The 24405-nt window shown below is 42.3% G+C and overlaps 1 protein-coding gene across 1 annotated transcript in view; it reads right to left on the bottom strand.

Moving 5' to 3' along the window:
• Positions 1–21280, bottom strand: part of CLMN (calmin) — a 71249-nt gene extending 49969 nt beyond the window's left edge. The window contains exon 1 of the mRNA XM_048948994.1: positions 21098–21280. Coding sequence (XP_048804951.1) covers positions 21098–21179 — 82 coding nt within the window. The 5' untranslated portion in view covers positions 21180–21280. The remainder of the gene's footprint in view (positions 1–21097) is intronic.
• Between the last annotated feature and the right edge of the window lie 3125 nt (positions 21281–24405).

A 24405-nucleotide genomic window follows, 5' to 3' on the forward strand; every position in this document is an offset into this window, starting at 1 on the left:
GGCCAGCACCTCAACCCTCTCACAAGTACCCTTCCCACAGACTGCAATTCATAATACAGAGTGAAATGATATTATCAGAGTTAACCTCTTTCCACACTCCAGTCTGTGAAAGCACAGGCCTACTAAGTGCATCAGGCTTGTAGACTTATTCTAAATAAACTGGCTCTCAACATTTGGTCAAACCGTAAAGCCCCCATGCAATATGGTTTACCATGTGTTTATCTGGACAGTCAGCAAACTGGACCAGACCTAAATGTTCATCAAACTCAGAATCTTTACTAGTGGGGCTAAGCAGATTTAGGCCCCTGTAGACCAACTGCTTGTATATGATCCATGTGGCTTCCTTAAAGAAGAGTCTTTAATATATCTGGTAATTACTATACTGGGGCTCTAACTAGGCACCTCCATTCCGTGAATGACAGAGAAGCTGAGAGATATCAATTGCTCTCTAATTCCTCCAACTCTTATCTCTGACATCTCAAGTTAAGCAAACTTTATTAATAAAAAGTGTATCATTTAACAATCCCCAATCTTGCAGTGAACGCTCCTTTGCCTCCCTTTACCTGCTATACACAGTGTGTGGCTACCCTGAACAAGGCTTTTTGTTTCCTTGCTCTCTCTCCCCCGACATTTGGAAAAACAATGAAAAGCTCCTCTGATTTGACTGCAGCAGGACCCCCAGGAGCAGGAGAAAGCAGAGAAAGACATCCCCTGCAGCAGCTGAGCAGAGGTGCAGGGAAAGAGGAATTTCCCTTTGGGAATAGGCTGCAGAGAATTACCTGGTTGCTTAGAAACATGAGATTAAAAACAGCTTGGTTTTCCCCCTTCCTTCACACATGCACTTACAGAGGCCATAAATTGGCTGCTTAGGAGACTCAGGATAGACCAACTGCAAAGTGAGACCCAGAGTCACTGCTCCAGCCAAACAGCAGGCAGGGGGAAAGAAGAGTTTTGCGCTCTGCTTTCCCTGTCTGTGTAGCTGCCTTTGATATGCAGTGAGAAGTTTCTCCTTGCTCAGTTTTAGCAGCCAGGAGGAATCTCAAGCGGGCAGCTCTGCAGATGAGTTTTATGTGCCAGCATTTCATCTCTCATGGCAATCAGTTGAGGGAATGCAGTGAAGGTAAAAGAAGCAAGAATGAGCAGCTGATGTTTACAGCAGATGATAAATTCTGTGCCTCTTACTAATGTTTCCTACGTGAGCTGCCACAGCCCTGGTGATCATTATAGATGCCTGCTGCCTGGCTGTGTGTTACCTACCTCAAAGAGTCTGAAAAGAAAGACTGATTTAAAACACAGAAGTCCAACTGCTGCTTTGCTTAACTGCCTTCACGTAACATGAAGTAGGAAATAGCCATCCAGATAAAACAGATTTGGACTTAATCTCATGCAGTTCATGGTCAAACCAGTTTAACATGAAAAAGCACCATCACTAATGCAAACATTACAGCATAGCCACAATGTGTGCTCAAGAGCTTTAATGAAGTCTCTGCAAGGAGAAAGCTCTCTAGGGCTGGTGTAACAGATCAAAATACAGATGAACTGAGATCTGTCTAGAAAGTAACAGAATGTGGAAAAAGATACTGGAAAGTGCCTCAAAGTTTGACAATTTAACATTCATTCACTTTCACAGACATCAGCTCAAACAGTAATATGGATTTGCTATTGTGTACCTAATAACTTTGTGGATAAGAGCCAATGGTGTGGTTATCATTATGCTGGATAGTTATTACAAGCTGAAGGTTAATTATTAACAGAGCTGAAAATAAAAAAGTGCTTGATCCAGACTGCATAGCTACACACACAGGAAGCCGCTACCCTGAAGCACTTCCAGTCTGCTTCCAGACACGTTCAGCATGGTTCAGACATACAAGGTGGCGTGCCATGCTATGGTAGAGGAAACTGAGAACACAGACAGGCTGTTCTTGAAAACAGCACCTTTGCTGAGTAGGTGTCGTTTGTTGGTTTTTGTTTGTTTTTGTATTACTACTGAACAGCAGTTTAAAAACTGGTAGTGTCACTAGAATGAAGTTACTTTTGAGTAATCATTAAGCTCTGTATAAGTAAATTCTCTCTTTGAGTTGGGAAGGATTTTTTTTCAGAGGAAGGACTAGAGCTGGCTCCTGCTCCAAACTTTCACGCTTCACTACAAAAACCAATGAGTTCTTCAGGGATAGGTGTGCAGGAGCCATGTGTCTGATTTTGTTAAGAATTTTTTCAGTGATACTTTATGTTTTCAGCCTGGTGAAATGGGGAAGAAAAAAACAAGTGGGAAAAGCTTAAAAAAAAAAAAAAAAAAAAAGGAAAAAGGAAAAAAGACCAAAAAAATTAAAGTCAGCTGGCAACTTATTTTTGAATTAAAGAAAACAGATTGATCTTTTCCACAGGAAAATGTTTTCTGGACTTTCTATATGAAGCACCAATGAATCTCTGCCAAAGAAGTCAGAGAATTTTCTCTTGTCCCAGAGATGAACACTCCAGCCTTTTTCACTCAATTGCTCTGCTCCCCTTTGAAAGAAGTTCAGCATTAACCCAACTGCTTCAACACTAACAAATACAGTTTTACCTGTTCATAAGTGCTTGATATTCAACCTGCATCAGGAAAGTAAACAAGGAACTCAAAAGCAGGCAGGCAGGCAGGAATGGCTGAATTCAGAGTAACACAGCAGTGGGTGAGAACCAGCTCTTGCCAGTCACATCAGCCTGTACCCAGGAGAATGCAAATGGGTAAATCTGGAGGTTTCCAAGGCAGATGCAATGAGCAAGGACCTCATGTGATCAATAGGACCACAATATTCTATAAACACCACAGGAAAAAAAGGAAAGGAGTTTATGCTGGCTAAGTGAAATAAAAATAAATTGCCACAGTGCCTAAACAGGACAGCATTTATTTACAATGAAGGAGGCATAGCAGATAACACTCTGCCCTGTGACTTTCTCTGCCAGTGTGTGTGGTGTAAAATCATGGGCTGATGGGACCATGGGCTCCTCACAAGCAGAGCACCTCTCATTTGGCAGAAAAGGCTTTTAATGTTTGCTGGCTTTGCCAAAAAGAAACCAGAGCAACCTCTGCCTCCCCTCATTCTCAAGATGTAAGGCAATAACACCAGGGGCAGGGGAACTCACTTCTATGTGTGCAAGCCAATTTGCAAAAAAGAAGAGGGCTCCATTTTACAGCCAGCCACCAGGTGAGACAGGTTCCCTGTGACCTGGTATGACAAGGACAAGTGTCCAAGCAGTCAGGCAGCAATGGCAAGCAGGGGACATGGCTCCCACTTATTCTCATTCAGATTGAAAACAACTTTCAACTCAAGGCCCATATTGGTACGATTCTAAAGGATTTGTAACTGGTAACACGGCCAGGAGAATAGCAATAGGTATGCTTTAAAATCTGGTTGGTTTGTTTGTTTTAATGTATCTGCAGAACGATTTTGACATTAATTGAAGGCAGTGAAAAATTACAGCTCCATAGGAAGTCTAGGTGACTAACCTAGGACATCCAACTCCTAGACAGCTTGGAATTGAAAGGGAGAAACACTGCCCATTAAGACTATGTTGCAGAGAGCCCTGGAGGTTTCATGAGCCAGGGCAGCCAGCTGCAGAAATCACACCCAGCCACTGGAAAGCACCACAACTCCAAGGTGCTTGCCATGAAAAGTTGCAGTGATTAAAAAAACAAAAAGCTTAAATGGGTATGAAGATAACACGAGGGACCTTCCAGGCATGTCAGACAAGCAGTTACAGTGACAGCAGATATAAGTAGACTGCATTTACATCAAGGCAACGCTTGCCAAAATAGTTTCCCAGTGAGCTGTGCAAACAGCCCTCCTGCTGTTTACACCGAAGCACTCCCAAATGCAACTCTCTCATTAGTAAATTGAATCTCAATCCAGTCAACTCAGGCACATTTCCACTTTGGCAGCTGGCCTCAGCAGAAGCAGGAAAGGTGAACTCAATGCCATGCTGCTCCTGTCACAAGGCCTCAGCCCGGTGAGGCTGAGGGATGTCCTTACCTCCCCGGCCTCACCACTTCCTTCATGGAATACGTCCAGTTTTGCCCTGCACAGGGAAATCCAGGTAACTGAGCTCCAGCAGGACCTTGCCCTGCACAGCCAATTGAGCCAGGAAAACGTTGTTGTGATTTGCAGTATTTACGTTTGAAGCAATGAAACTTCTTGTTTGCATGCATTATATACAGCTGAATGCTAACGAGACTTCAGACTGCATAGGTACAGTTTATACATGGCTTTTTGTCATGAAACACTTCTCTGCAACTTTGCACAGGCACCAGAAAACTTAGCTTACGGCAGCATCAGTAGACACCACTCTCCTGTCTATGGTTTAATTTAATCCTTCTGTTTGCTACCTATCAAGACCAAAAATCTACATTTTGCAATCACACTGGCTTTGCTAGTCAGTGCAGGTCCTGACTGTGATACTCCAACTGTAGTTCTGTCAATTGATGCTGAAATTACATTTATCAGTGGTATCAAAGCCATATTGTGTTTTCCAAAGATTTTCACGTGTAAGTGAAATAACATTTTTCTTCTTCAATTTTAACAAATGGAAGAACAACATATGCAAGGTAACCATACATAATTGAAATTTATACAAATTAAACTTGAATGTATTTGTTTGTTTCATAGTTTGAAGTCTGGAAATGTGAGCAATCCAACGGCTAACTTCATTGATTCCTATTACACAGATAAGCACACCACAAAAAGAAGTCTGAAGTGAGGTAGTAGCTGTTATTAGGTCAACAAGCAGAAGCTGGAAAAACAACAGAGCAACTTATCATTCAGCCTAATAAAAGACATTACCTCTCCCTACAAACCTTGCCTAGCTTATAACACAGCAGCAACCTCACTGCTCAAATATTTATCACCCTAACAATTAAATTCTGCATTTTTCAGAAGTCAGAGAGCAGCCTCAGTTTATAATTTACTTTTGTAACTAAACAACGTGCAGGGCAGAGAAGAAAAAAAAGCAGAGGAACACCAGTACTGGAAACACAGCCAATATAATTTTGCTAGCGTGGGCACTGGATCTGCAAGTTCCTCTACCCACATGCAGAGCCAGCATCTGCAGAGAACCCCCAGCAGCAAAGTCATGGGCCCTGGGAGCAAACTACCACACAGCTGATGCTGCCCAAAATTACCATCAGTAGTGTAGGTGGGTCTGTGTCACACATGGCTGATGATCTGGGGTGGAAGCAGCTCCTAGTAGGTATGGAGGCCTTTGGGTATCCTGTGAGATAGCAGTGAAAGCTGTTTCCTATCCCACGTGTCCCCTGGTACAACACTGAATTGGGACAGCATTTTTTGTGAGGTTGGAGGAATAATTGTACAGCATAGATCACCAGGCTAACAGGTATGGTGTAGCCACAAGGCAATGTAGGGATACCCAGCAATTTTTAGGAAACAGGAGGTTTCTCTGGAGCATCCCCAAGTCCAGAGAGGACTAACAGATAGCTTCCGGGGAAAAGGTACATTAAGGTAAATCTCACTGCCTTGTCAACTGCACAATAACTACACCCCTACACACAGACATGGCCCTTAATGAGCACTATCATCATTAAGCAGAGCTCAGGCATCCCTCAGTAACTTTCTTGCTGAGACAGAAACACAGGGATATATTCTTCTATTTCTTTCCTAGCCTATGTTTAGAGGAGCCACGTAGCTCCTCTTCACTACCTCAAGGCAATAACAAAAGCAAGAGCCAAGATTACACACACATAGCTTCAGTTCCACCACTGGGGCCTTCCCAGCCACAGCGCTTCTCTGCCAGCATCTCCTGGCAACAGCCTCCTGTCCCTGCCTCTAGGGTTCAGCCCAGCTCCAAAGACATGCATCCTGGTACATGCTCAGCTTGATCCCAGGTGACTACCTTGGCCCTTTCCAGCTGGTAATGCTCCAGCTAGTACACTGCTGGCCTCCAGGCAGGGGGATGTCACTGCTTGCCAGGCTTCCACTTCCTCTGCTGTGACTTTGGTTGGCTTTAGATGGGCAATGCCAACTGTTAGGAGTTCATCTCCAGAAAAACATCAATAGAAGTACTCCCCACCTGGAAAAAGCATCCTTTGTTCAGTTTAAATTCAGCCAAAGAAAGCTAAAGCAGAGCTACCTTCATTCTGCAGAGGAACATCATGCTGGCATCCAGAGTGGTTTGGTTTGTCAACTTGCAGGAAAGTTAATTTGGTTTCACTTAGAGTGTACTCTTGTAAGATACACCTTTTATTTTTCGTTAACTACATTTTATCATGGGGGTTGTAGCCAGGTTCACTGCTCTGTGGCACAGTAAGTAAATTTAAATCTGTGTTTTGATAGCATCAGGCAGACAGCAGCTGTTACTGCTGACTGCCCAGCTATTATTGCTCTGAAGACTTTCATCAGTGAAGGTACTCAATAGCCTTAAGATATTATGGCCTGGCAACGAATCTTTTCTTTCCTAAACAGCACCTCAAAAATACAGAAGTTGTATGTTGTGGAGAGATGATGAAAAGGCTTTCCCATACCCCTACTCTGAGCACTAGGCTATTAAATTTTTATGTAAAGAGGAAAATAAAACATTATGCAAGCATCTGAAAGAGTGTGTTAGAGAAATGGAAGGCAGGATGCAGAATTAAATGTATAATTCATGACTTGTGAGAGCCTTAAGGCAAGACCTTTTGGACTTGCTAATTGCTCTTCTGAGAAGTAGTTCAAAAGCCATAACAGTGCCTCCTACAAGTAGACAAATGCACACAGAAAGCTGTAGTAACATCCATCTAGGGGCTTGGCTTCCATTATCAGCCCTGCTGCAGATGTGTTGTTGCCCACCTGACAATATGCCACCCAAGGACATCAGGCTGATCTAAGTGTCTGGACCCAAATTTGGTATGTATTCCTGCATACTGCAGTTTTTGGAGTGCAAACAGGTATATTTATTTATAAATGATTGCTGTTATATTGTGGCCCATGGAGGACTTACTGTGTGCCCTGAGCCTTTTTATGTCACAAGCTCTGTGCACATGAGATCGGTAGAACAGAGCAGCTCCTCAACTGCAGCAGCCTTATTTAGTTCAACTGAGCTCAGAGGCAAAAAATTCAGTGGGTGCAAGATCAGATCCCAGTTGCAGTCATGGATATAAATGTGACAGAAAGGGAGGACAAAGGCAAGCATAATAGTTTATATCATTACAGTGGCTTGTATACATGCATAATTTGGTGAATATAAGTCATGAACAAACCATCAAGATATTTTCTCATTTCCTGTGCCATAACCACCTCCTTCTCCCTTGTTCCCACTGAACATCCTTGAATATTCTCATCCCAGTAGGCAAAAACTGTAGGCTTTTATCTATCAACAAGTCCCTTCTATTCACATTCTCTAGCTGCAAAATACGCTACAGCAGCCAATTCTCTGATAACATCCTCGCAAGCACCCCCTACCCACTGTTGCTTCTTCACTATTTGACCCCAGCAGAAGTTAACTTCAAGGACCTAAGGGAGGCTTCTCTATTGGTGCTTCTAATTTGTTACATTATCCAGTCAGAGTTGCTCTCTGAGTCTTAAGAGAGATAAACTTGCTTCTAAAGCAAGCATCTGTTCCCTTTCTGTTCCATCAGCTTCTCACACTCCAGCCCTTTTGGAAACTCTGAAGCAACATTCTTGATAAACTGTTGTAATCTTCCCCTACTGTTTCCTTAAAAGTCTCAGCTGATGTGTTGTGAAAAGGGGTAGAGAGCATCAGAATGAATCTTTTTTTTTTAAAGCCCTATCCTTCCCTTTTGGTATTATTTACTGATGCATCAAAATTACCTTAAAAACGCATTAATAAAATGTAAATCAGTATCTTCTGTAAAGCAGCTCATCTCCAATGAGTTTGAGATTTATTTCTGTAAAGCTACTAGAAGAACAAGAAAACAGAATCTGTGCCTTAATTGTACTGTGTCAAATCATACTCCCTTCATGAAGACAGTGAATCAGATTAAATTTTTACTAATTATATACTTATTTTCTTCAAGATGTTCCATTTATTTCTCAGGGTCAAGAATATGAAAAAGCAAAAGGACTCAACAGATGCGAATACAACAGAAGGTGGGCAAAGAGTCCTGGTTTAGGCATATTTCATCTGGAAACCATCAGTGTTGTCCTGTGAAACTCAGAAGAGTAAATGAAGCTATCAGTTACATTATAGAGAAATAAAGTTTCACAGCAAGTAAAACATCTGTTGAGTACTTCACATTAAAGAGAGAAACTGCTTTGCAACATCTTCTGTATAAAAATTTTAGCTAATAATCAGTGAATGCAATGGGCCCACCAATGAAGGCAGTTTAGTAGTTAGCAGAGAAATGCAATGAAGCTGAGGACTCCCCAACTTAAGGCTAGTCTCAAAATGCTAATTCCTAGTTCTGAAAGTAAATAATCAATTAGCTACTTCAGAATTGGAGCAACGTGATTCAAACAAAGCTGTAAACTATTCCATGTGCAACTCCCACAATGCCATTTTAGTTCTGGCAATGTTACTGTTCTTTACAGACACACCAATTTAGGTTTTGACATCCACAAGGGACATACACCGAATTCAGTTTCTCCAAGACCAGGGGTTTACAACCCAAATAAACAAATTAAAGGCAAAATATGGGAAAGGAAAAATGTCGGCAACAGAAGAACATTCCTTAATCTTTGAGTTCCACCCTTAATTAACTTTAACAGCTCCCACATAGGAAGTAAGGTAAATAATCACTAAATGTAAGCACAGTTTTGTGTAGTTTTATTTTCTTCTGTGACCTACTCCTTCGGTTCAAAAGAGACAAGTCATTAAGAACAGAATGGGTCCATTACAACTGTAACACAAAGGGCAGTCTTTAACTCAGTACAAAGAATACTAGCACAGATGGTGAATCAACATTTTGCAGGAAAATCCATGTAGCTTCCACATTAATGAGACACAGGTTACAAGAACACAGTATCATATGTTGTCGTCACTATGTCACAAGTGATTTGTTGTTCCAGCTTAGGTATCCAGATGGTATCAAAAATACTCCAAACTTCCTACATGCACAAAGCTTTCATTACAACTTAAAAAATTGTTTCAGAAAACATACTGGTTTCTTCAAGTATTCCCAGTTTGCTCTTAACTGCTGAACATGTTCTGTATTTTGCTTGCAGTGGTTTTACAAGAGCACATACATGCATTAGAAAACCTCAGAATGCAGCAGTGGTGAGTATTAGCAAAGGAGAGGGAAGCTGCACAGAGCCACCATATTCCTAAAGTGCAGAAGAGAAGGAACAGGCTAAGAGTTAATGGTGTTTCCCTGGCTGGTATACCAGTGAGGTCTTCCAAGAGGGCCTGGACTCTGGAAGACATGTCCATAGAGCTACATATTGGATAGTACCAAAGCAGAACTTAGAAAATCCACATTCACAGAGCTTAAAAATACCTTGAACTAGAAGCAGTGGCTGCTCCTGCTTCATTCAGATCAGTTTTAACCTTCTACCCCCACAGTGGGCATTATGCATTTCAGAGCCAAAGCAACTGGACTTGATGCCAATTCTAAGTCACATTATTAACACAATTTTGTTTCTGATAGGAGCCTCAAAAACCTTTATAAAGAACTCCCAGTTAGATAATTACTTTTCTTTCACTTCACTGTAGCAGACTCCCACAGATTCAACTGTATTTTCTTTCTTTTAAGTAAATTGTGCAGCCTCTCTTAAAAGGTTCACCTTTTAAAAAAGGTACCTAGAAAATACCAGTCAAAATTTGATGTATTTTCCCTGTTTCAAAGCAGAAGAAGGGTTTTTTCTGGAAGAAGGTAACATATTTTCTACTCAAGTAGATTGAAAATCCACTGTAGAAAAGGGGAAAGGGGGGGGGGGCAAGAGGAAGATAAAGGAATGAACTGCTTGGAGAGTACGTGGGTGGCAGGGTTTGGTTTTTAATCTGAAAGGTATATGCCAGCACTTCTCTACAGACATACCTATCAGGGATTCTGATACTGTACTGTTTTCTAGTGATCTCTCTTATGTTTAGGTTAGTTTCCTACAAATCTTGATGCCCAAAGCACTAACAGGTTAACAAAGCAAAAAAAGCTTCAGCCTTTTTCATCCATGCCTTTGCCTTTCTAAGTACCTCAAACAAATTCCTTTTGAAATTAAAGATTGTTTTGTCACCTATGCAGCAGACAACATGGTACAAAGACAGATTTACACAGTGGTAACTAGGGAGCAAGCAGAGGAGGCGGCTGCTCAGCTGACAGATATAAATAGTAAAATCCTAGTCAACAGGATATTATTGTTCTTTGGGGTTCCCAAAGAAACCTTTAGCAATGGATCAGCTCTCCTACGCACATGCTGATCGCAGTCAGCACTGGTGTGCAGTGGAGGCAGCACAGGAGAAGCCCTGCTCAGGAAGACTTCAGAAGTGGCCAGGTCCCAGCACTTCTCATGCTGCAGTGGGAGGATAGATTGAAAAAGTAGGGGGGAAAGGTCTCAGCAAAACACCTGTCGTTTGTTTGCTTATATATTAATAACTTGTCTCTAATAGTCATGAGACTATAGAGTAATGCTTTCCCCTCTTCTCGCCATGAAGCCAAGCCTAGACGTAGATCACCAGATGAAAATCAAAGAGCCTGTGAAACTGGGAAAAGAAAACAAAGAAGAAAAGAAATCTTCCTGAAGCAGATCAAAATGGCTTATTTATCAAGCTGCAACTCCACAGGACGCCGGCATCAACTGGCTTCATGTCAAGGCAGCTTAAACTCTCAGGTATCACATTATAAGCCATTATAAACCACATTTCAAGGTGAGGCACTTAATTGTCTCATCCCTCTCTGACCTTTACAGAAAGGAAAAACAATTTTGATTGCTCTCCTATTTCTAATTTTCTGTTAACTCTCTCATTTCTTCCTCTTACAGAACATACACTTGTAATCATCCAGGGCAAACAGACATCTTTTGACAGATCTCTCTCCACAGGCAAGATTAATATCTCATCCATGCCCTAAACAAACTCTCCCTTGGTCTTTCTCTCTACCCATTCCTGAGCTCTTTCAGACCCCAGCACAAGGGAGACACATTTTCCTGCCAGCAGATACAGCACTGTTCTCTGTTAAAATAACATTTGGATACTTCTAAGAACTGAAACTACAAGTACAATGTGACAGCAAGTTCAGCCTGGGATAAAATTTGATCTGATTCATTTACGCATGCAAGCGGAAAGCTTTTATTAGCATACATTCCTTAAGAAAAAGAAATTATAATTCCTGGAATGTTCACCATGAAGGATATTCTTCTGGCTTACAGTGACAAGTTTCCTTCCTTCCCCAGCTCTACTTTATCTCCTTTCTAGCAACACATTCTCAAAACAAAGCAAACAGAACTCTCCGAATAAACTGAGGGAACTGGAAGTACAGTATGAAGAGGCCAAGGGAACGCAGCTAACTCGGATGTTGACTGAGGTAATTCCAGAGCATTTGGAGGAAAAGTTTACCTGAAGATGATAAAACAGAAACTCAGAAAGATGGTCAACATAACATTACTATAAATACATCTTTCCAGATAGGATGAAGTAGAATAAAGCATGCTGACTCCATTCCACAAGCATTTTGTTCTATTTACATTATAAAAACATGAGCCAAGCCAAAATGATGTCTGCTTGCACTCAGTTAGTCCTGACCCTCCAACTGGTGTGCGTTGGAGAGAACACAAGTATGAGCAAACCCAGAAGGAAAGCACCTGCTGCCAGACTGGGCAACACCACATGGTGGGAGGAGAGCTGGGTAAGTAGAATCATGTTAGTGAGTTGCACAATTTCACTAAAGACAATAAACTGGTTACAATTCAGACATGTATTGCTGTCAGATGGTGAAGGAAAGGCAAAGACGGTGTGAAAGAAGGAAACTGGTCAGATCATTATAATATGCATCCTAGGGAGAGAAGACCAAGACTCAAAGCCTGCTCCACCGAAGCTTTCCATGTTCATACCCAGAAAAGCATCATTACACTACCTGGATAACTTTTAAATAAGTCCTCTGGCTTTCATATACCTTTATTCATATATTAAACAGGGAAGCCAATCAGACAAATACATCAAAAACATGAGATACATCTACTAAAGAAATAAAAATAATTCATTGTTAGTATGTATTAAGGACAAATTTCAGTTTTAGTCAAGACAAATACAAAGCAGTAGGGAAAAAAGCCTATAGGCATCAATACCATCTGAGTACAAGAAGTCACGCTGTGATCCTCTCTGTAAAACCATGACTCCTGAATGCTACTCCCATCTCTGCAACAGTCCTATCCATCTCTAGGAATGCAACGTGCAGGAACACACACACCCAGCAGGACTGCTGAGGCAAAATGAAACAGGCAGCCCTGCGAACCTTTCTGTCACATGGACACCATGTTAGCACACTATGCTGTGCTTAACCCCACAGAGTTTGGGTTCCAAAACTCATCATTAGTGTAATAAATGAAATGAGCGGAAACTCCTACTCACAGAGCCCAAACTGCAGCAGCTCTGTTGTCGGTCACTGCCCTAAGTTTTGGTTCACTGCTGAAATGAGAGTATGAGAGGTCAAGCGAACATTTGGTTCATAATTAAAAGCCTGAATGACAAAACTGTCTGCTGGCTTGAGTGACGCAACATGAAGGTCTCATCAGAGCTTGCTGCAGGCATCCAGACCACCTCTGCAGATGGCTTTCATCATTCTCAGCATAAAAACGAAGGACTAAAGATGCATGAAAAAAAACTGCTCTAGAGCCAGCTGTGGGCAATGTTTAGACACCCCCACCAAATTAAAGTTAAGGACTTGAAAGGCACTCAAGAACTGACTGGTTGAAACAAAACCTGAATATAACTGGCTATTAATTACTTTGAAATCAGCCTGGAGAGAGACGCATGAGTACCAGCTCTCCACACCTCAGTGGCTACAGGAGCTCTCTCACCAACTGAGAAGAGCCCCCTGGACACTCCCAGGACCATGGTGAAGCACACCCTGCCCTTCTCCTGTGATCTCCAGAGGCACCACCATTTCCTGACTTCAGGGATGGCACACTGTTCTGACCTCCAAATTCTTAAATAACCACAAGATGAGTGATACTGTCAACTGCAGCATTATGGGTGAAGGTTTTTATGTAACTGCTTAGTATTAGTGGCCAAAACAAGGTGCTTCCTCTTAAGATTTCTGAAAACAATTAAATATCCTATTCTTTTTTGATCCTTCTAATAAACAGGCAATGTTTTAAAGTTCTGAAAGGCCAACATAGAGTACATCAAAAAGACCTACTTTCAAGAGAAGAAATGCAGCTTAAACTATTTCTGTCTTCTTTCAGCCAAGGTCAATAAATACATTAACTTCTGAAAGATGGTTGAGTAGAAGTTGTTTTGTGCTGTTTTTTTTTTTTAACTAGCATTACATCCCTTTGAAACTTTTACTTTGTAATAAACAGAAATTAAAGAATGTATGAGTCTCTGTAACTTTAAATCATGCCTTGTCCTGTCTCCAGGGAGATCTTTAGAAGAAAAAATAATAAAATTGTGAGCAATGGGAACTAAATGTTGTTCAGTGACATTAATCATCAGGGATGAGAAGTCCCCTACACAACGTGGAACCGGAGAACAAGGACAGGGACCAAAAACATTTCCCCAGTGATTCTAAATGTTAGCTGCTGAAGTCACTTGTAACAAGGCTTACTGAGGGCCTTGTCAAAGAGGTAGAATCGATGGAGCAGAACATGTCTCACAATGTAGAAACAACACCTAAAGGACTGACTGTCAAGGTACCTACTGTACTGTTTATTTTAATTTCTTGAAGGAAACAGAAAAAACAGGCTGGAAGAAACAAAGAACAGAAACCATCTGAGCTACTTCAGCACCTGTTGAGGAGAATCAGGGGTGCAAGACCTAAACCTAATCTTCCCTTATGCATGGCTTAAGCATGGAGAACCTACTCTGCGAGTCCCACTGAATGAGACAGGGCACTATGGCATCCACCATGATGGAGGCTAATTGGACACTTGAGATTTGTTTCACAACCAATACAAAGTCTCCAATGCAAATATAAAAAGTCAGAAGTCCAACAGCCCTGAAAATCACAAATTTTCAGTACACACAAGTATGATTTATTGCCATCAGATAAGATTTGTCCCCATGCTTAAAAAGCCTGTGCTGTGATGATCTAGCTGGAGCATTCCTGGTAAAGCATCCCTGACCTGAGAAGGCTCGCTGTGGACTCACGAGTGTGCAGCGTTATCAGAGATGCACTGAGAGAGCAGCTCAGTCTGACTCACAGAGCACCAGTCATGGACCTGGTCATGGGCACTGCCCAAGAGCAGAGACTTTCTGCTGGGGACTTGAAAAAAAAATGTACTCATCACCAGCGCTAATTAGGAGAGGAAGAAAATCCAGTGGGATACACGGCTTAAAAAAAAAAAAAAAAAGGCTGGGATATAAATATTTCTATTTGAAATTAGTTCTGTGGAACATTATTTAGTAAGCAATAACTGGAATTATATTTCGAAAACATAAAAACATGAAAACTGACTGCCATAACGAAGTAAATCAACAACACTGATCAAGAAAGATTTCATCTCTGCCTAAGAACAGTAAAAGATAATAACACGCAAAAGGTATAAATAACAAAGTAGCTCACAGTTAATAGACTCACTGGGTCTGAATTACACTGATATATATCGGGAGTAAATTTCAAGATACTGCAGTGCAAAAGATACTTATTTCATATGTCAGAATTAGCGGAAATAATTAACAGAATCCCTCCAAGTAATTTATTATTTTAACAATTCGTGAATCATGCTGTCGAATTGAGTAATTGGTACAGAGATGAGGGTTATCTATTAAGTATCCTTGATAACATCTTTTCAGATTCAATGGGATTTCTGGTTTTAGAAATAAATCCATTCTGTTTGCAGGTTACATGTCCACAGGCATTTGTCCTGGAGACACGCAGGCTGTTGCTACCATGAGCCTCCTTAGAAGATACAGATTTCAATTTGTGTTTGTGGCTATGAAGCCTCAAACTGCAGACAAAACATGGCTCAGTTATTTGCACAGAAACATGCAGTAATTACAATGAAGTAAAATCCATCCCACAATCCTCCACCTACAGTCCTTGCACTTAAATGGGTGGGGAGACATAAAAATAGAGCAGTAGGTAAAGATATTTGTAGAAAAAGATGGTTATTTCTAAAAAAGTGCTGTGATAGCCTTCACCACACCAGCACTGACAGAGATGCAACTCCTTATCTGCTGATTTCTTCCCATGAATACATCATTTTGAGATTTTTTTTTTTACTTCTGCATGGAAATAGAGGTAAAATTTGGCTGTTCTTTAGACATGCCCTTAGCAATTATTCTGCAAAAACAACAAGTTTAAACAGTACAGAAGAAAATACGGCCTTACATGGACAGTGACGAGCTAAAATACCCAAGGTTGTTTTAGTCCAATAGAAAGCAATCTTTCAAACAAAAAAAGGAAACAGTCATTCATTTGAAATATTTCCTAAATAAATGCTATAAACATGTCAGGATACAAGTGACATGACCTTGAAATTAGCTTGGAGAAAGAAAATTGTTTGAATTTCTGTCCAAACTTAGTGGACAAAGGAAAAAATAAACAGCAGAAGCTATGAGAAGCATGTAATATTTTTTTAATCAGCATTAATTTGAATACAGTATTTTGAGTACTGCCATGTTAAAACTAATGCCATTCAACCAGTTAGGGTCAGAGATGTGATCAGCTGTCCTGGGTAACACTTTGTGCTGAGCAGCAGCTCAACAAGGCAGGAAGGAGGGAAGAAACAATGTGGTGGTGTGTGAAAGCATCAGCCCCCAGCCTCCAGCCAGGTCTGAGCTTAGAGGCCAAACAAGAACAGTGTCTCTTACGATGAAGTGCTAATGCATGGGTTCGTTTGACTGTAGAGCTATTGGGCATGATTTGAATTTGACGTAACTTCGTGCATGCAATGGGACAGAGAACCCAGACCTTTAATTTGTTAGAGAAATTAGGCACTGACCTTGTTAAAACTGCACACTGAAACGTGCAATCTGTGCTTTCTCTTACCTCTCACTGCTCTTTTATTTCATTGCAAGTGCTGCCTCATTTAGAGAAGGGAGTGCTCCTGTCATTGCTGACAAACACTGTAAGCCATGAAAGTGCCATTACAGAAGCCATCTCCATCAGAATGATTTTGTTTCCAGCATTTATCTTTAGTTTATTATGCCTGGATCTGAATCTGCATTTTGGGGCTTTGCATTTATAACTCCCAGGTCTACTGAACTTGTATACAGCATAACATCACTTAGTTGATCTTCCTTCATCTAAGGTTCTCCAGGCAGTTTTATTTCTACAAATGTCACCTCAATCTACAAGGAACTCCAATGAAAGTAACATGCCTACAAGCAGAATTAAATACTGCTGAATATGAGGTCAAGTTACAGAAGAGTTAAAGCAATGAAGAGCTACAACACCTTACTTTTGTCAGAACAAACGGATTCATTTAAAAATAAAACATTTCCTTCCATTTATGAAATTTCTATGGGTTTCAAACTATAGCAAGCAGGTCAAATGCTGCTGATATCTTGTAAGCAAAAACAAAACAAAGCAACAACACAACACCCTCTGTAGTTAAGTGTAATGGTCATAATCATTATGCTTCATACAGAAAGAAAAATATATAGAGAAAAATATATTCAAGAATTCCTGACTGTGAGCATTTGCCTTCTGATGTCCATTGGAGGTGCACAAGCCTCCAAAAGCAGAGACAGAGATATGTTCACTCATAAAGAGAGTTACCTGCTGTGAGTTGGGCACCTGTATTAACTCTTTTAAAATAGGCCTTGGGATGGGCTATCTCAAAGGAAGCTGACATCCATTTCAATATCAACTGAAGTTATTATTGTCCAAAGCTTATTAAAAGCCTAGATCTTATGTATCCAAATGGGAAGGCAAGCAAAATCTGGGAGTGCTGTGAGTTTATGACAAAGTAATGCAAGCAAAGTTACAAACCAGGGCAAAGATAGGGAGCGTATGGGTCTGGTATTGCTCATTTCATTTCTTTCAGCCTGTTACCATTATTTTTGCTTCATTTGACAACACTACAACATGCTCCAGTGTAGCCCTCCAAATACATTTCAAGGCCACTTAACCATCTCAGCAAGCCTGAGACATGGAAAAGTATTCAAATCCAGGGGAATTCGGGAACATACATCAATGGATTTCTGTGGGATCTGGATCAAATTCTGAGTAATCCCCAAAATGACAAGTAGCAGCCTTGTCTAGTCCTGATAGACTCTACCATCCCAGACCATGTGCTCTATTACAAATACAAAAAAAAAAAAAAGAGCATTCAAATCACAGTCATTTTTAAATGGTGATAACAGTACTCATATTTCAGAGATGAGAAAAACTTCTGACTATACAAGTATTCACCTCTATATACTTCATTCCAACGAATATAAGGAAAGAAATGTGATTGTATATACATTTGGACTATTGAAAAGTACTGAATTGAGGACCAAAATATCATCTAAAAAAAAAATAATTCTTACTGAGGATGTTACCTCTTTCCAGTGAGCACAATTCACCTTAAGCAAGTACATTTTCGATGATCCTAAATCAAGCTTCCAATAAGGAAGATTTTTAAAATATCCTTGTGTTGCAACAAAATGTTCCCACTGGTGGCGTAATGAAAGAAAGAAAGAAAAAGCCCATCTCCTGGCAGGAAATTAATTATTGAGCATTCCACTGCTTGATGATACACTCCTACATTCTGCACAGACTTTCCATTTTTTTCTCTCAGTATGTGGAGAAATTCACTATGGAGAGTATACAAACAGAACAAAGGAGTAAAGAGCATCAGTTTATCAAATGCATTTAGCAAGCCAAACAGAGCTGGAGTGAGGAGCCCAGTTTGCACATCAGCACACCTGGTGCTTATTCCTTCTTTATATTCACCTCTTCTCCATGCGATGGCTACTTTGTTCTGTGAAATTACCTCTGTTCAAAATGGAAGAGATGCTCCTGAATTTAGCAACACTTACCTGTGGCAGATCAGAACTACCACTTCCTTCACTGGAAACAAACAGCAAAAAACAAAACAAAACCTGAAAATCTGAGTTCATGATGGAAAAAGACCATCAACATATGCCCATGGCTAAATATCCAGCCATAACTCCATTTACACAAGCAACTTTTTTTCCCTCTACGTCCCCTCAGTTTAGCAAATTTCACCACTGTTAATTTTGGCTTTCCTGTGGAAAAAAAAAAGCTGAGAAGAACATCCATATTATACTTGCAGCAATCTGTTTTATGCCAAAATATATAGCTCCTGAGCCTACTTGTGCCCCCCTGGGCACACACCTAGGACACTCCTGAGTTCAGCAGGATCGTAATGCTGCAAAGCATTCCCACTACAGCACATCGCAGCAACTGACATCCCGAATCCTTCAGCAGCGTTCTGTGGAGCTATCGCACGGAGAGGGAACATGCAGCAGACTGAAACCACATATGCTGTCTTCAGATAGCATTTCAAATTTGCAGTGCACTACATCTTAGCTAAGTCATGGTGAAGAATTTTTCAAGAGAAATTAATACTTCTAGCTTTCAAAAAAGGAGACAGGAAGAATATGGTAAACTGCTATGGCAGATGGTTGTGTGATGCCTGCAGAAACTTGAATACTGGGTAGGCTCCTGAGGTACTGCTCTCATGCCATTGCCACTGTCACCATGATTCTTCCATCAGCTACTGGAGAGGATGGCTCAGGCACAGCAGGACAGAAATGTCTCCATCTGCCTTACAGACCTAAAAGAGCCCCTGTTAGGCTAGCTCCTTGCATCAGCAGGAGATGGTCAGAGGTCAGCTTCTATCCCTGCAGCACATGTCTCAGTGTTATCATGTGCTGCTCATACCTGAAAATATCTTGCTGCTCCCTGCCATCCTCCCCTTACAACATCCTCCCTGTGCATCATGGAGGCATCTTGGGTTTACTGAGACACCCAGGTGTTCCCAGAGACTGTAAAGCATCTCCACAAATGCAACAGCGTCCACTGAAAGGATGCATTCAGGAATAAGACAAACCATAAGCTCTGGCCATCTCATGCGGCCCCACAGGAGCTCTGCAATCCTGCTGCAAACTGCACCAGCCCCAGCTGGCTTCTCATCCGAAACTCATGACTTTCTAGCACATCAAAACTGTTACTGATTCTGCAGCTGACAATGATACTCATGGTGATTCAGATCATAATCTTTTGGGAGTATGCATTTTGAATTACAACGCATGAAAAAGTTTAATTACTACATATGAACATAAAGCATATGCTGCCATTTTACAAGAAAGCATGCTAAAGAGAAGCACCATGCTTTGTCACTGGGCTCCAGCATGACAAAAATCACACTCTTCTGAGTATCAGACTCACCATCTGTAACATTTTCCATTTCTAGAAGTTAATGTGAGAGTTATGCGTTACAAATCATATCTGCTGTAAGTGATATGTATTATCACTTGCTTTGGAGCAGCACCCTAGAACAAATGCCTTTTCTCTCCGGTAATAGCCCACAATAAGCAACTTTTTAAAAATCCTGTTCAGTTTTGCACACAAAGTGTCAACTGAAGTATCTCTGGGAATTCCTCTTACATGGTAAGAGGGGGACAGAAGTTCTTTTCATTAACATAATGTTATTCGAAGGAATTTGCCCTGTGGGATGATGTTTCTCCTACAGGACTATAGGAGTTCTAGAGATGGCTGTGTGCATCTGTATAAATGTATTCTAAGTTCCAGAGAGGAAAACGAGTTTAACTCCTTCTTACATAAATGACTGGAGAGGCAGTGGGAAAAACATGGCGGGTTTGATTTTTTTATTATTATTTATTTTAAGAACAGACTTCTATTCACTTTCCAAATTGCCATGAGTTAAGGATTAAACCTATTTTAATCACTAGAGTTGACCGCAAGATATCAAATGCAGGCCATCCATGCTAACATAGAGAATCAAAAGAGACAGAACCATGAGTCAGAAATCTAGGATTATATTACAAGGAAAGACTGTCAAAACCCAAGGGGATTTCAACCCAAAATTGCCAGCCCCAGCAACTGGAAATCGGTATTTCAGAAGTTATAAAGATGCAGGTCACACTCCATATGCACTTAGCTGCAGAGCTGAAAGAATGGCTAATTTGGATCTTTTTTTCCTTCCCCCCCTGATAAATTATACATACTCTAAGTCAAATCCAACCAAAAATTAATTTCGAACAACTGCACTGCCTCCGCCAGAAGATAGAGCTCTAATGTCATTATGCAGAAACAGGAAGAGATAATGACCTATAATTCAAGTCTATTATTTCTATGGGACATGAAGATACACAGCAGCATAATGCCAGCTGTTGACTATGTTTGATGTAACACACCAATCTGAGCATTCTCCCATGCCTATAAACCAAAGGCGCTTTTAATTCTCCCATCAGTTTCTGCTAATCACAAAGAGTTTGCTGGTGAGGGGCAAAGATAACTTTTGGAGGGACTGATATCAACAGCATCCAAGCCCGGGTATTTGCATCCTTTCCACCAGCACAGCCTGTGGCAGAACTAGAAAGTATCTCGGAGATGACTTAGAGCTCTTCAGAGCTCTGTCCACGTCTATTCAACCGTACGCCGGGACAGCCGCCGCCTTCCCCTCCGGCTGCGGGGACCCAGGGCCAACAGGGTCCGCGCGGCCCCGGCTGCTTCTCCGCTCTGCCCCCGGCTTTCTTCCCACCCGCGGAAGCCGAAACTCCCGTTAGCGGCGAGGCAGGGCGAACCCGGCACCGCCTGCTCGGCAGCGAGGGCAGCCGGAGCGCGGAGTCCGTTCCTCGACGGCCCCTCAGGTGCGGTGGGGCCGGGCTCGGCCGCACCCCTTCGAGCCTCCCCGGGCTGCTCCCCTTCACCACGCCGGGCCCCGCACCCCCGCCGCGGGAAACCGCCGGCCCCCTTCTCCTTCCCGGCGACCGTGGGGTGGGCTGCGGATCCCCGAGCACGAGGAAAGACGGGGAGCAAAACGGAGACGAGGAAGAAGAGGAGCGGGGCGGCGTGGGAGGGGTCTCGGGGGCGTTTGTTTACCTTGGAGGTTCTGCACTCGGATGTCGCTGATGTGCCCGATCAGCTCCTCGCGCTGGAACCAATCCCACTCCTGCCCGGCCATGGTGCAGCCGGGCCGGCCCGCTCCGGGCAAGGGGCGGCGGGAGCGGGCGGCACCGCCACCGGCACCGGCACCGTCGGCGGGCGCGGAGCGGAGCGGAGCGGAACGGGAGGGCGGGGAGGGGGGGGCGGCTCCTCTCAGCGCTGCGCCCCGCCCCGCGGCACTCCTCCCTCCCTCCCGCCGGCCCCCACCTTCGTTCCCCGGAGCCGCCCCCTGGGGCACCGCAGGGCCACTCCGCCCCCCAACCCCCCCCAGCGGCCCGAACAAAGAGGTTTTTTTGCCACAGCTGCTGCGCCTGGGGACGCGAGGAGGATCGTCCCCCGAACACTTGTCCTGCGCCCTCGTCAGAATGGGAAGAAAGAACTCGGAACGGCGGAGGGGTCCGATAGAGAAGGTGAAATAAGCGCCGCTGTCAATTAAAAGCATAGATTTGCTGTTTGTGTATGCCTTTAGCCTGCTACGCTGCCGAATTTCCTTTCCGTTTTCACTCTGAATATCTCCATTCACACCATTCTTCATCCCAAGTGGTAGTTATCAAGACTTCTCAGCATCACTGAGATGCGCTCTATGAACTTCCCAAGCAGCACAAGCACCTCTTTACATACACAGCATTTTGTTACAGCATGCAAATGTCTGTAATCTTGTGCCTTTTTCTTCTCAAACCATGAAGATTGTTTAATGTGAACAGAACAACTTGACACAATCCAGTCGGACTGGTATATTACCACCAGTTAGACTACCAAAACACACAGCTGAGATCTACGAAGTTGAATATAAACAAACTAGGAGCTGAGACTGGGGTTCTTTCAAGCTAGAAGTGTTTTTGCGTATCCCCACACAACCATTCGGACACATGGTGCTCTTCCCACAGCCCCATCAGGTGGATTTTCCATCATCCTTCCAGGTAAAGTGGAGATGGTAAACACAGAATCATCCAGAGATAAGGGAACTGTTTATTGCTGCTGTAAGCGGCAGCAGTCATTCATCCCACAGCCCAGCCTACAAGCACTGGGGTGGCCCTCAGCTTTATTACTGTTTACACATCCAAACCTTAAAGTTTCACACAAATGTAAAAAGGTACGAGTGCCACGCCAAAGAGTTTACAAGCCCAAAAGTGAGGAACAGAGGAAACATTGTGTAAAAGAGAAAGTGCAGCTGTCTCAGACATATTTGCAGTGCCAGGCTATGGCTTTACGTTGCACCAGGACATGCTGGTGTTTCCAGGTTCCCCAGGACTGCTACCAGTGTAAGATGGGTGGCCCAGGCTTGGTGTCACTGCATACGGGCACACAGTGGGAGTTGATGTTCCGGGAGCCCTCTGGACAGCCCATTGCAGCCTCCAGGAGCCCCATATGTTTTCACAGTTTCCATTTAGAGTCATTAAGTTTGCAAAAGACCTCTAAGATCATCTAGTCCAACCATCAGCCCCTCATCGTCATGCCCACTAAGACATGTTCCACTTACAGCAGGCAGTGTGGGCAGCTGCAGAAATGCAGCTGGTGTGGAGATAAATGGATGAGGAGAAATGGAAAGGTAAAAAACATCTCGTAGTGAAAAGCCCACATGGAAGTGCAGCAGATGGAGTAAAGGGCAAGATGAAGCACTAAAGCACACATTCACTGCCAGCTCTGCCCGGTGTGTGATGTTATGGCTCTGATTTACTGCTCTCCACACCTTCTTCTGGGTCTGCTTGACACACTGCTGCCTTCAGCCCATCCTCAGGCCAGTTAGCAGCTGGCTATGACTTGCACAGGTCTCAGGGTCAGGCTTTGTTTAAGGTGCTGTAAATGACTAACAACATGGCACAAGGAAGTTTAAATTCCTGGTGAGGGGGGAGAGAAAGGCTATTAAAACATTTTTTTACACAGAAAAGCACCTGCTCTGTGCACTGTTGTCCTCCGACAGAGAAAAACACAGCCAAATGGCAGCAGTTAGAGTTGTCTGGCAGGTAGCACTGCCTGGGCTGCCCACTCATCAGCACATTCATATGAGCTGCATCAACTCCATCTTACATGAGTTTGAGACACTGAATTTGAAAAGTCTCACCCAGCAGAGTGCAGCTCTGTTTGGGAAGGCAGCAGCCTGACTTTGCCCATCCCACCCTGCCAGACAGCTCCCCAGCACTTTCCCCAGACCAGCTTGAAACCTTCACTGATAGAACCTCCACTGAGATGGCTGTAAAAAAAAAAATGCAGTATTTGCAGAACCAAGTACTCCAAAATGAAAAACTAACCTCTGAAATTGTAAGGATGTTGTAATATGTTTTTTCTTTAAGCTTTTTTTTTTTTTTTTTTTTTTTTTTTTAAGCTCTTCCCTGTAAACATGTGCTCTGTGAATCAGCTCCGGAAGAAAGTATGAAATCTGAGATTCTCACATAAAGATAGATCTCCAAACATTATGTTACTCATGCTACTTGTCCTAAAATCTGTAAATGCTTGTGGGAAATTATCTGTGAAAACATTATCCGCCTACTAAAAAGTAACTGATTATATACAGTGAGGAGTAAAGAACTTCTCTTAAACAAAAAGTGATCTCAGATTCTGTTATTAAAGTTTGCCTACCTTTTGATGTTTAAGGACCATCCTATAACTGAAAAAGCAGGTTACATTTAATTAAGTCCCCTGGCTCAGACTCGTTACTCAGGGCAACACTGTAAACACTTGGCAGGGACCAAACTATAAGAACAGGTTTATTAAAACAAGATCTTGGTCACATATGAGAAGGCAGGGAATATACAGGAAGTTCATGGGCAACTTATCGCTCTTCTACATCACTTCCATTTTTTTTTATTTTTAGTGTATGCAGAAGGAAAATATTAAAAAACTTTGTTTACCATCTGCATTTGGTTCCTTTGCATATGTTACTTGTGAGTGATTTAATGAGTTGAATTCTCGGTTTGAGAGGAAAAATTATACTTGATGATTGTCTGATAGTAGCAACAAAAAACCTCCAAATCCTACAGCTAGGTTTTGTGCCTGTCCAGAACAAGAGTGCTCTGTGGCTCCTGCTAAAATGACAAGTGAAGGTGTCTCCACAAAGGGAACTACAGATATATTTAAGTGATTGTAGCTAAATTGCCTTGGTTTATAAACAGAGTTCCTATATGAAAACTCAGTTCTTGAATGGATTATTTTCTGGCTCTGTGTAAACCTGTTCCAGGCCAACGATAACCAGAAAAAGATGTCTTTCTTGAAAAAGGCACTTCCATCTGTGGATATATACTTACCCC

This window comes from Lagopus muta, chromosome 6 (genome assembly GCF_023343835.1).
Source record: "Lagopus muta isolate bLagMut1 chromosome 6, bLagMut1 primary, whole genome shotgun sequence".
NCBI lineage: Eukaryota > Metazoa > Chordata > Aves > Galliformes > Phasianidae > Lagopus > Lagopus muta.